This window comes from Pantherophis guttatus, chromosome 3, assembly GCF_059756535.1.
Source record: "Pantherophis guttatus breed Tessera chromosome 3, ASM5975653v1, whole genome shotgun sequence".
NCBI lineage: Eukaryota > Metazoa > Chordata > Lepidosauria > Squamata > Colubridae > Pantherophis > Pantherophis guttatus.
In genome coordinates, this window is record NC_142065.1 from 153,249,507 (window position 1) to 153,262,042 (window position 12,536).

General features: G+C 40.1%; 1 protein-coding gene across 2 annotated transcripts in view; it reads left to right on the forward strand.

The window, feature by feature from the left end:
- PARD6G (par-6 family cell polarity regulator gamma) overlaps positions 1-12,536 on the forward strand; it is an 85,357-nt gene that overhangs the window by 12,274 nt on the left and 60,547 nt on the right. Inside the window, exon 2 of one of the 2 annotated variants that reach the window (XM_034429302.3) lies at positions 832-915. The exons of the other annotated variant lie outside the window; for it this stretch is intronic. Within the exon in view, the coding sequence (XP_034285193.1) occupies positions 886-915 (30 nt within the window). The 5' untranslated portion in view covers positions 832-885. The remainder of the gene's footprint in view (positions 1-831; positions 916-12,536) is intronic. 2 annotated transcript variants of the gene reach the window in all.

The following is a 12,536-nucleotide window of genomic DNA, read 5'->3' on the forward strand; positions in this document are numbered from 1 at the left end:
TTTATGTTGCTAAGAGAGTCATTTGTTAAGTGAGTGTTGCCCCATTTTGCAACCTTTCTTGCCAGTTGTTAAGTGAATCACTGCAGCTGTGAAGGTAATAACAGGGTTGTTAAGTGAATCTGGCTTCCCCGTTGACTGTGTTTGTCAGAAGGTTGCAAAAGGTGACCACATGATCACAAGACATTGCAGCTGTCATAAATATGAGTCAGTTGCCAAGCGTCCAAATTTTGATCACGTCACCATGGGGATATTGCAGTTGTTGTTAAGTGTGAAAAACAGTCATCAGTCATTTTTTTTAGTGCTATTGTAACTTTGAATGGCACTAAATGAATTGTAAGTTGAGGACTACCTGTATTGCTTTCACTCTGGCTTCATTATATGAAGGAGCTGTTGTGTTTCACAAACTATGGCTATGGTTTAGCAGATATGTGAACCTGTGTGTAGTGGTGAAAGTGTTAGACTAGAACTGGAGCTACCCTGTTTCCCCTAAAATAAGACATCCCCCGATAATAAGCCCAATCGGGCTTTTGAGCGCATAGCAATAAGGCCAAGCGCTTATTTCAGGGTTCAAAAAAATATAAGACAGGGTCTTATTTTTGGGGAAACACGGTAGTTTGGAGTAAGTCCATCTGAGTCATGGCAATTTACTCAATAATTTTTGACTAGTCATACAGCCCAGCCTAGTCTAGCTCATAGGGCTATGTGGCGATAAATTGACCTACCTCCTGGAAGAAATTTGGGTTATGCATGTAATAAATCAGCCAATATTGTGTTATTCCACAAATTGTGGAATGCAAAATCTGTGTAAACCAATATTCTGTCTTTCTTAAGGAGTTGATGCTTGGTATCTTTGAGACATCAAGAAAATGAAAAGAGAAACACAGAATGGCTGTCGGAGCATCACTTGACTGCCAGGTGAAGGGCATCAGTGGTTCATTAAAAAGTTGGGCATGGAGACTGTCTAAAAACCTGTTTGTTAATTTTTGATATAAATATAAATTTTATAAGGCATCTCTTCATCATGAGGAGCAATCCTGAGATGGGATTGAAACAATCACATGTCCTAATTGCTTCTTCCTTCCTCCAAAGGGCCACGTTTGCCACAAAATGTGAATTTGAATCCTAAATTTGTTGAGACACTGGCTTTCCTAACAAGAAAACTGAGAAATTTGCAAGGTTGAAAAATGTTTGTAGACTCTAAACTGAGACCTCTCTTCTGTAATCCATTTTGTCTGTTTGCTGAATCTTTTTGCTAGCCTCCTTTGGAAAGATCTTAAAAATAGACAAAATCACCAGCTCTTATTAAAAGAAAAACCACATGTGACTTCTCCTCCTTTAATTGCAACTTATCTTTCAACTTTAATCTTCTTTAGGTGTAGCAGTTTACTGACACATCCTTGCATGTTTTGCTTATTGTTGTTTGAACAAATATTTGCAACAAAATATTTGAAGCTGCTCCTGTCTTTAAAGATAACCATATTTTAATTATTGGGGCTGTTACCAATTTTAAAAAATCTGTTTTGAGTTGGTGTCATTTTTTTTATGTGTCCACCCTGTGGACTCTGTTCACTCTTTGAATCTTTGGGTTCTTTTTAAAAGAAAAAGGTTAAACAAATGAATTTAATTAAGCTATATTTTAGGAGGATTTTTTTGAGCTGAGAGCTGTCCTAGACCATCGATACTACATGATTTGGTCAATTGTTATCTGCATAATTTGTGAAAGAAATGTACCAGAATTTTTAAATATATATTTTTTCAAGCATCCTTAATTGTTTGTTCCTGGATTATCGTTATTGTTGTTGTGGTCTGCCAGCAGCATGCGGAGCTGGCAGCAGAGTCAGACAGTGAGGAGGCTGGGGAGGAACATGGGCCAGTCCTGGAGTCTGGGGAAGGCTCGGACGAGGGCTCAGCATCAGAGGCAGAGAAAGGGCGATCTGGGAGGTAAGTGCTGCCTCCAGAGCATCCAGAATCAGACCTCAACAAGGCAGAGGAACAGGGGGAGCCTGTTCCCAATGCGTGCATGCACAGAGCTGCCAGAAGGCAAAAACAGTTAAAACAAAAGGGGCAACTCAGGAATAGGGCTTGGAGATGATTGGCCCCTCCCATAAGACTTAAAAGAGGAGCAAAGGCATGTGGGCCTTTGCAGGAAGCAACGTTATTAATTCTGTGCAGTTTAAAGTCTGAAGCTCTGTTTGATTCTGGATTCCGTGTGGCTTTGCCAATTAGGTCTTTGGCAGCGTGTCAAGGGAGATAAAGGTGGGTGATTATCAGCCTTATCCTGAAGGACTCTTTACAACTATTTGGGACTCATCTGTGAATGAACAGAATTCATAGCTGTTAAAATAAAAGAGGTTTTTGGGACTACTCGTGTGTTTTACTGACTCAGGAAGCCTAGGTCAGAACAATTGTATATCCTAAGAGTTGGAATGCCAGAGTTGTAAAGGTGACCTGTAATGAATCTTGTCGGTGTGATCAAAGGGTGTCCATTTTCGTGATGTTTACATTGTTTTGGATTAAGTGAAATGTTGCTCTTGGTGTTTTTGATGCATTTGGGAATCAACTAGTTGACTGGCAATCCTGCCCTAATAAGATAGAGCAGCATCAAAGCCATGTCTGGTTTGCCTTGCTTGATAACACATTTTTTTTCTAAAGCTACTAATACAGCCTGCTAATTTAAGTCTTAATTCTGTTACATGTGACCGTGTCACATCTCTCCTAATTTTTGTAAATACATGGTTTCTTGAACCATATAAATTGTTAGAAAGCTCTGGCTGGTTTTTAAATAAAATGAAGAACATTTTTAACCATTACAGTCCCAATCTAACAGTCCTTTGATCTGTGCTCAGAAATCAAGGAGATAACAATTTCGTTGGGCATCCACTTTATTAAAAATAAGGTACTATATTAAAAACATTCTCTTTAAAAATGGAGAGACTTCTTGTGTTCCTCTGAGTAAATATTATATGATGATATATGGTGTCTGAAATATGAAACCTCTGGCTTTTAGTACAAGTTAAAACATAACTGTCATACCTAAGAATTCTTCTAGATCAAGATAACTGTTATTTAAGGAACTGCTGAAAGTCCTAGATTAGAAGGCAAAAATGATCCCTGAACCTGTTGCCCTCTGGATGTGATGGGTTATAGCTCTCATCCGTTTCAGTGGATCTCCTGGAATGGGGTTGGTTGGAAGTCATGGGGTTGCAGGAAACTCATTTAACCCTTTAAGAACTATCAGTTGACCTTTAAAATACAACTTATGGTTTTTAGGTTAAAACTGGAACCATATTGCCTTATGTAAGGTAGTCCTCAACTTATGACTGGTCATTTAGAAAGTGTTCGAAGTTGGAATGGATCTCCCCCCCCCCCCAAAAAAAGCTACTTATTATTAGAATTCAAAGCTCTGATGGCCGACCCCCACCCCTGCGGTCACGTGACCACATTTTGGTTGCTTGGCAACAAGCCAGCATTTACAGCCATTTGCAGCATCCCATGGTCATGTGACCGCAGTTTCTGACGTTTTGGCCAAAACCAGTATTTTCTTCCAGTTTCCAGTAATAAACATCCCATAGCGAACAATGGTTTCGCTTAACAAGCATGGCGTTCACTCACTGCTTCAAAAAAGTTCATAAAATCAAGCACAGTCACAGGGTGACTTGCTTAACGACCAACCATAACTTACAATCAGAATCGCAGGTTCAATTACCATTGTAAATCAAGGATTACCTCTATATTACCTGCCTTCCATTGAGGACCTGTATACTGCACGAGCCAGAAAAAGTGGGCTGTGAAAATATCTACAGACCCCTCACATCCTGGACATAAATTGTTTTAACTTCTACCCTCAAAACGATGCTATAGAGCACTGCACACCAGAACAACTAGACACAAGAACAGTTTTTCCCCCCATGCCATCACACTCTGCTAAACAACTAATTCCCACAACACTGTCAAACTATCTAAAAAGGCAATATTACCATCATTATTCTCATATTCCCTATTCCCTATCTCTTTATATTCTTATGACTTTGTTGCTTATATCTTATGATTTATACTGTTTTCTTAGTATCCTAGTATGATTTATGTTGATTGCTTATTTAATATCCATGACTATCACTAAGTGTTGTATCTAATGTTTTATGATGAATGTATTTTTACAATGGCTATGATAATGATCTATCACTATTGTTGTATGTACACTGAGAGCTTATGCACCGGAGACAAATTCCTTTTGTGTTTAATCACACTTGGCCAATAAAGAATTCTAATTCTAATTCTAATATTTCTGTTGCTCTTAAATATAAGCGAGGTAGCAGTTGTTAGTTCCTTATTACAGATCTGGAATTTGTGTGCTTGCATTGCTGTAGGATTGTTTCAACCACAGCCAGGACAGCAAAAATTAATCTGAAACTTCTACTTTTAAATAAGTTTCCTTATGTGCTGCCCAGGACCAGGGGTGAAATGCTACCTGTTCGGGCGGTTCATCCGAACCAGTAGTGAAAATGCTACTGGTTCGCCCGAACTGGTAGTAAAAAAAATGCTTTAAAAAGTAAAAAAAAAAGTTCTGACAATTATGCGGCACAGCTGATCGTCTGAACTTTTCCCCCCTTTTTTTTAGCATTTTTTTACTACCGGTTCGGCGAATAGGCAGTAAAAAAATGCTTTAAAAAAGTTTTTAAAAAGTTCCAATAATCAGCTGTGACTATCAGCTATGACAATCAACTGTGCTGTGCGATGGTTGGAACTTTTTTAAAAAAACTTTTAAAAGCATTTTTTTACTACCTATTGCCTGAACCGATATTTTTGTGTAAAGTGTGATTGTTTGTTTTTGAGCTCTCTGTGACTCTGTGAGGTTCCTGCTTGTTGCAGGGACCATTTTGTGTGAACTTCAGCTGCTCACATTGTGTGTGAGTCAGTTGTGTAGCTTTTGTGTTATTTTTGTGTAAAGTGTGATAGATGGTTTTCCAGGTGACTGCCAAGCCACGCCCACCCAGTCACATGACCACCAAACCACGCCCACAGAACCGGTAGGGAAAATTTTTGAATTTCACCACTGGTTAAGACAGACCAAGACATGCATTCTGGTTCAGCCATTACAGTTTGTGTACTGATATAAACAAATAGGTACTTTTCCCCCCTGTCCTGCGATGGTGTCCTGGCTGCTTTGGTGATTGAGTCCTTGGTGTTGCTTTAAGTGTATTCTACAATTGCCAGTACAAATTCTATAACAAAAGATTATCTGATGCTATGGTACTGCTGAACAGTTATGGTCACGACAAGTACTCCTCAATTTACAACAGTTCGTTTAGTGACCATTCAAAGTTTCAACAGCACTGAAAAAAGTGACTTGTGTGACTATCTTCACACTTATGGACGTTGCAGCATCCCAATGATCACGTGATCAAAATTTAGACACTTGACAACTGACTCATATTTATAACGGTTGCAGCGTGTCCTGAGGTCGGGTGATCAGCTTTTGTGACCTTCTGACAAGCAAAATCAATGGGGAAGCCAGATTCACTTTAACAACTGTGTTATTTATTTAACAACTGCAGTGATTCACTTCACAATTGTGGCAAGAAAGGTCGTTAAATGGGGGAAAACCCACTTAACAACGGTTTTGTTTAGCAACCAAAATTTTGGGCTCAGTTATGATCATAAGACTACATCAGGGGTGGGCTACTAGGGCAATTTTATGGCCTGTGGACTTCAATTCCCAGAATTCCTGAGCTATATGCCCTAGTACTGTGATGGCGAATCTATGGCACACGTGCCACAGGTGGCATGCAGAGCCAGGCCGCCTGGCACGCCAGCTCAGTTCTCTAGGAGTCTCTGGAGGTTGGGGACAGCAAAAAGCATCCAGCTGAAAGTTGGAAAATGAGCCGTTTCGGGTCTCCGGAGGGCCTCCGATGGGGTGGGGAAGGCTGCTTTCGCCCTCCCCAGATGCATAGAGAGGATCTGGAGCCAGGTGAGAAAGAAAAACGGACCTACTGGGCCATCACGTGCCAAGAGCGGGGGGGAAGGGGGGGTTGCACGCGGATGAAATTAAACATTAAACAGTAACATACGCGGGGCAGGGCACATAGAATTATGGGTTTGGGCACACACGCGCACGAACCTCCCCGCCCCCCCCTTTCCTGGCACGCGATGGCAAAAAGGTTAGCCATCACTGCCCTAGTAGTTGCTACCTCTGGTCCTAGTTGCTACCCCAGTTGTATCAGTACTTGGATTTTCTTGGAGCTTTGCTTCTGAAAGTTTAATTTTCTGTTTCTCCCTCTGCGACTTTCAAGTTCATTTTACAGTTTAAACCTTAGCAAGAAGTTGGAGAATTTCACTGAACTTTGGTAGAAGCACGCATTGCTTGGTAACACCTAGAGGGGCAACTTCCTTTATAGCAGCTTCTTTCAGATTTCAGATCTTTTCCGATCTCAGCAGACTGGAGAAGGTCTTTTATCATTTCACCATTTAAAAGAAGAAGAGAAGAGGGATCCATTGTGTCACTGTACAGTAATCCTGCTGAGCACCATCAGTTGTCCATTAGGCATTTCCATGGAAAATTAGTTGAGTGGGGTTGTGCAAAGTATTCTTTTGATGGAAGAGCAAGCCCAGGTTTAGAAAAGGGTGATCAACAACCAATGACTAACCTCTAACATTTATAGAGAAATTCATCTTTTCAGAGTAAAATTTATGTTGTTTTTATTTTATTTTTTATTATAATTTTTATTGCTTTCAAAAGATAAGATAGAATACAAAATACCAAAAACAAAAACAAAAAACGAAGAATAACAAACCACGAAGAATACGAGAAAAAAAGTTAACAATACTGGGTAAAAGAGAAAAAAAGTATATATAACAGATATACAATTAACACTAAATATGTGTAGTCCTTGATTTACAACAGTTCATTTAGTGACCGCTCAAAGTTTCAATGGCATTGAAAAAAGTGACTTATGACCATTTTTCACACATGCAACCATTGTGGCATCCCCAATGCTGAAAATTCAGTTGCTTGGCAACTGACTCATATTTATGGCGATTCAGTTGTCGTGTCCCAGGATTATGTGATCACCTTTGGAACATTCTGACAAGCAAAATCCGATTCACTTAACAACTGTGTTACTAACTTAACAACTGCAGTGATTCACTTGACAGCTGTGACAAGAAAGGTTGTAAAATGGGGCAAAACTCACTTAACAAATGTCTCACTTAGCAACAGAGATTTTGGGCTCAATTGTGATTGTAAGTTGAAGACTACCTGTAATCAGTGGTGGGTTCCTCCCGGTTCAGCCAAGTCACCGAACCAGTTCTGCCCCCCACCCCCCACCCCACCCGTGTTATTCTTACCTTTTATTTGGCCCCACCCCCCAATCTATTGCTGCCTCCTGAGTCCCAGCTGATGGGCTGCAAGGAAAAAAACTGTTTAAACTCTTGCCGTGGGGCTTCAAAGGGCCGCCCTACAGCTGATCAGTGGTAAAAGGCAGTTTGGTGGTAGACAGGTGCCTGCAAAAATACATGAGTAGATCGGTGCCTGCAAAAATAAATGGGTAGACAGCTACAGCTCTGCAAGCAGTTAAAAGCCTGGTAGACCAGTACCTCTGCTAAATCCTAAAGAATTGTCACATGACCATCAAGCCACGCCCACAAAATAAGCCACACCCACAGAACCGGTAGTTAAAAAATTTAGAACCCACCCCTGCCTGTAATCCTTGTTGATAAATATAATTCAAACAAATATAATAGATTCTCCTTCTTGCTCAACGGGTCTATAAATAGGTGTAAGTTTTCCCATCTATATTTTACTATTTTAAATCACAATCTCTTAACAAAATACCCCAAATATAAAATTCTATTGTCTGTCAATCAAATCGGCCCAATCTCTGTTTACTGCAAAAAAAATTAATTGGTAACCCAAAAAGTTACACTAATCTTCAAAACTCTCTGCTAACAGTCCATTGATGTACAGTATTTTCACATGCAGAAACTCCACAAATGGCTTCCAATCTCTTACAAACTTGTCAAATTTATGTTGCCTCTATTGATTAAAGCGTTTGACTTGAACCACAGAAACAAGCTCAAGGTTATAAAATTGACTGCTTCCTCCATTAACCAGTCTCGTCTTCCGGGATTCTGTAATCTGTTCTTTTACTACATGAAACTGACCGAGTGTGAATCTGGTGGAACACATCAGGGCCCTTCTGTCTTCTTCAATACCGCTCCAAAACGGAATAAAACAAAAGTTGCACGTTGATGCCTGTCCCTTTTTTAGTTCCACATTAATGCCTTGTTGCGTACTCTGTCAAAATCCAATTTTCACCCTGTCCCTATGCTGCCCAATAGACCTGTCTCATTCTATTGTATGCGGATAATGCAGCTCTCCTCTCTAAGCCAAGTGGGCTTTACTGTAAAGAGTAAGGTCTAGTCATCAATCACAACAGAACAAAAGTAGCTGTATTTAAAAAAAAAAAGAGCTGCTGGTTGCATCGTGCTTGGCAAAAATCAACCCCCAGTATTAAAATATCTGAGTGTCTCTTTTCAGACCTCAGCTACATGGAACGAACAATTAAGGGCTGCTTCCATATGGGCCCATTAGTCTCATGAGGGCCGTTCTGTGCCATGCAAACTGTATAAGGCAGCTGGGATAAAGACTTGTATACAGCCCCAGATAATGACTTCTTTGGCTTATGGTACACGGATCTGTAATTATAACTTGGGACTTTTCAAAGCTGTTTAGTGTAAATGTTTAAAAGCTTTGCTCAAGTTCCCCTGCTGCATTTGCAATTCTTTGTTGAGGCTGAAATCTGGCTTAATCTCTGTAAAGATCTTTGTTGCTTGAGATCTTGTCTTAATCTTTGAAAGTTCCCCAGCCTCCTTTCCCCCCTGACTTTGAAGACAATTTCTTGCGATTATGGATATCAGGGTACATTTGGATCAGTGGTGAAATATAAAATTTGTTACTGCCGGTTATGTGGGCGTGGCTTGGTGGGTGGGGGGTAATGTGACTGGGTGGGCGTGGCCAATTTTTTTACTTTTAAAACCATTTTTTCTACAACCTCTTCGGGAAAGAACCTCTGACGATGCCAGCTGAGTTGCCTGATTGGCAGAGGCTTTTTTTCTTTTAAATGCCTCTGACAATCAGGCAACTTAGCTTGGATCGTCAGAGGCATTTAAAAGAAAAAAAAGGGTTTTTTTTCTTTTAAAAGCCTTTGACGATCCCAGCTGAGCCGCGCGATCATCAGAGGCTTTTTTTTTTAACTTTTAAAAGCATTTTTTTTTTTGGCCAAAGAGGTTGTAGAAAAAATGCTTTTAAAAGTAAAAAAAAAAGCCTCTGATGATTGTGTGGCTCAACTGGGCATGGGGGGGGGGGGGCGGCAGGGATTTTTCCTACCGGTTCTCCGAACCACCCACCTCTATTGCTACTGGATCGGACGATCCGGTCCGAACTTGGAGCATTTCACCCCTGATTTGGATCCAAAATTTTGTAGCTTATCTGACCAACGCTTGGCTTCAGTTGACTTTTGCAAGAACCTTGACAAGACATGAAATAAGAAGGTTGACAACATTCGGCAGAAAGATGTAAGTTCTGTTTAGGGCAGACTTGTTTGGGATATCTTGTTTCTAAATGCAAATTATTTTGCCAATACTTTATGGGCAAAATCATAGGAGAGCCTTTATTCTTGCAAGATCTGATGTGCTGTTATCACTGCTGGAAAGGAGATTCAACAGCACACCAGTGCAAGAATACATTTGCCTCTTTACAAGGAGGGAGTTGATCAGTCTCTTATGTGTTGTTTCACTGTTCTTCCAATGAAATTTGTCGAAGTTTTAAGAAGCTACTCCTTTTTTTCTTAATGGATAGGCCACTTCCAGAACAATTACAAAATCTGGCTCAATTTCTATTGCTGGGAATATATTTTATATTGCTTAGTGTATCTTGTGTGCAGAAGCTGTGCTGATGACTGTATCATGGTCATTATCAGTAAGTAATGACAATAAAATAAATAGTATGTCACCCCTGCTTCACCTTATCTTTATGCTGATCAGGGAGTCTGGAAGATCTGTGTAACTGGGTTATGCAGTTTGGATTAACTTGATTAAAATGTTCATTTCCCCCTCATTTGTCCCGAATGTGCTTTTTTAAACAGGTAACTGGACTTTCTGGTTTTTCTTTGAAGACATTTCACTTCTCATCCAAGAAGCTCTGAAACTGAAGAAGCTTTTTGGATGAGAAGGGAAACGTCCTCAAAGAAAAACCAGAAAGTCCAGTTACCTGTTTAAAAAAGCACATTCGGGACAATTGTGATCTGGATGACTGAGAATCTCCATAGACATTTCTCCTCACTTATTAAATATTGAAATGTGGATGAAATAGGGGAGGTTATTGAGAAAGTGGTTGGGCTGTAGTTGCAAAGAACTTGAAAGAAGTGGATTATCTAGACCGGTTTCAGTATAAAGACAGCCTTGAATTATTCTTGTTGGTGATCTGTGGCAATTGCAGGAGTGAGAAGATGCATCCATCCTTGTACTCCTTGATCGCTTAACAGCTTTAGATACTACTGACTCCATTATCCTTTTGGACCAGTGCCACGGATCATGAATGCGGGGGGCACGGTGTTATGGTAGTTCTCTTCTTTCCTTTAAGGCCAGTTCTAGGGGGCTTTGGTGAGGGAAAGTGGTCACTCTGTAAGCCTCTCCTTGTGAGATATCTCAGGGCTTGATGTTCTTTCCCCTCTTGTTCAACATCTATATAAAAGGTATTAAGATCATCTACCAGTTGGACATCTGGTATCATCAGTAGAGGAGGAGACATAAATTTAGGAGGTACTGGTAGTTTTCAGAAAGAAGAACATAGGAGAAGATTGAAATCTTCGTTTCCATGCATGCTGCTTGGGACTTCCACATGCTTGCTTGGGAACAAGGCTTCTTATAACAGAGCCAGAGTATTCTATAATGAGTTTCCCGGCCACAGTAGGGGAAGGGCTAGAAAAAGATGCCATATTCCTTCAACTTGAGAGAGGACAGTTTCTTTTTCATTACTGGCTCTGCTTTGTTCTGAAGAACACATATGTCCATGGACTCTTCCAGATATTTATGCAACCAGACGTAACTTTTGAGGGGAAGATGTTGCGGAAAGAAGTTCCTAACAAGAAATATGGACCTTCTAAATGTAAGATCTTATTTTGGGATACAGCTCTGGTATACCTAAAATGCCGAAGGATTTACTGCTCACATTCAACAGGAGAAATGTCTCCTTTATGTCTAGTTTTCTCAAATGTCTCTTCATGCAACTGTCTTTTATGCTCAGAACTGAAAATCCTGCTTGGATTTTGCCAGGAAGAATTTTCCGCTCCTGAGTGGAGAGGCAGTTCAGTAAAGAATGGAGCATGGGGTGCCTTTGAGGATTGGGTGAGGCCCTGGGAGACCCACTGCAGGCTGCAAGCGAGTGTCTTTCAGTTCAGGGGCTGAAAGTCCTGCCTGAATTTTGGCAGGGAGGATTTTCAGCTCCTGAGTGAAGTCTCCCAGTGCCCCCCTCCCTCCAAGGCTCCTTACCTGGGACTCCATCTAAATCTTAATCACCCACGAAAACGTTTAATGACTAAAACTGGGAGTGGTTGAATTGTAGTCATAGCAGTCACCTGGATGTCTTCCTTAATAACAGCTTTGGTCTGGTTCCAATTGAGTTGAGGACTACCTGTATTTGATTATAGAGCCAGTCTTGATTCCGTTAATGTTTGTGTATTGCATTAACTTTGGCAGTGAATTTATTTTTGTATAAGCTGCTTGGCTCTCTTTATTATTGCTGGCACTCAAGTAGTATGAAAATAGACAAGAATTCCGTTTGGGCTAGGATGGGTTGGTCATTTCTGTTTGCTTCTAACTGCAAATCAACCTGACAGTGACAAACACTCAGGAGATTCCTATGATGACAACACGTTGTTTTGGGAAGTAAGCGTATATAAATCTACTTTCTTAGTCAGTATTTGTAGCCCCGTTAACCTAAATTACTTTCATCTTATTTTTGCCTTTCCTCCTCTTTCTTTCTTAAGTTGCACTTGAGTTGTTTGCACTAGGTAAGCAGGTCAAAGTAGATTACTGTATTTTCATTGTTTAAAAATTGCACTAATAAGTAGATTAAGTTCCTGTAATGAAGGATTGTCCTGGCTGGTGTCTTAGTGTTGTCTGTGTGATAGGCAAACATTAGAACCTTTTAAATCTACTTAGCATTTGAGTGATAGGAAAGTTCAAAGCAACAGAGAATATAGTTCAGAAAGTAGAGATAAACACCAGCTATGAGATATTCTGTTTGGCACTATACTGAGTAAGGGATGTATCATTGCTGCTCACTAGCCTTTAATTATGGAGAAAAGGATGGAAATAACCTTTCTTCATAAAATAAACAGTTGGGAGCAGTTAAATCAAAAGTATTTGGCCTAAGTCTAAGAATGGTTAACTTATAATTCACAAAGTATTTTGGCACGTAGGGCCTGTGGATATGTTTCAAGTTGATATATGCTTTCTACAAAATCTCTTAATTTATA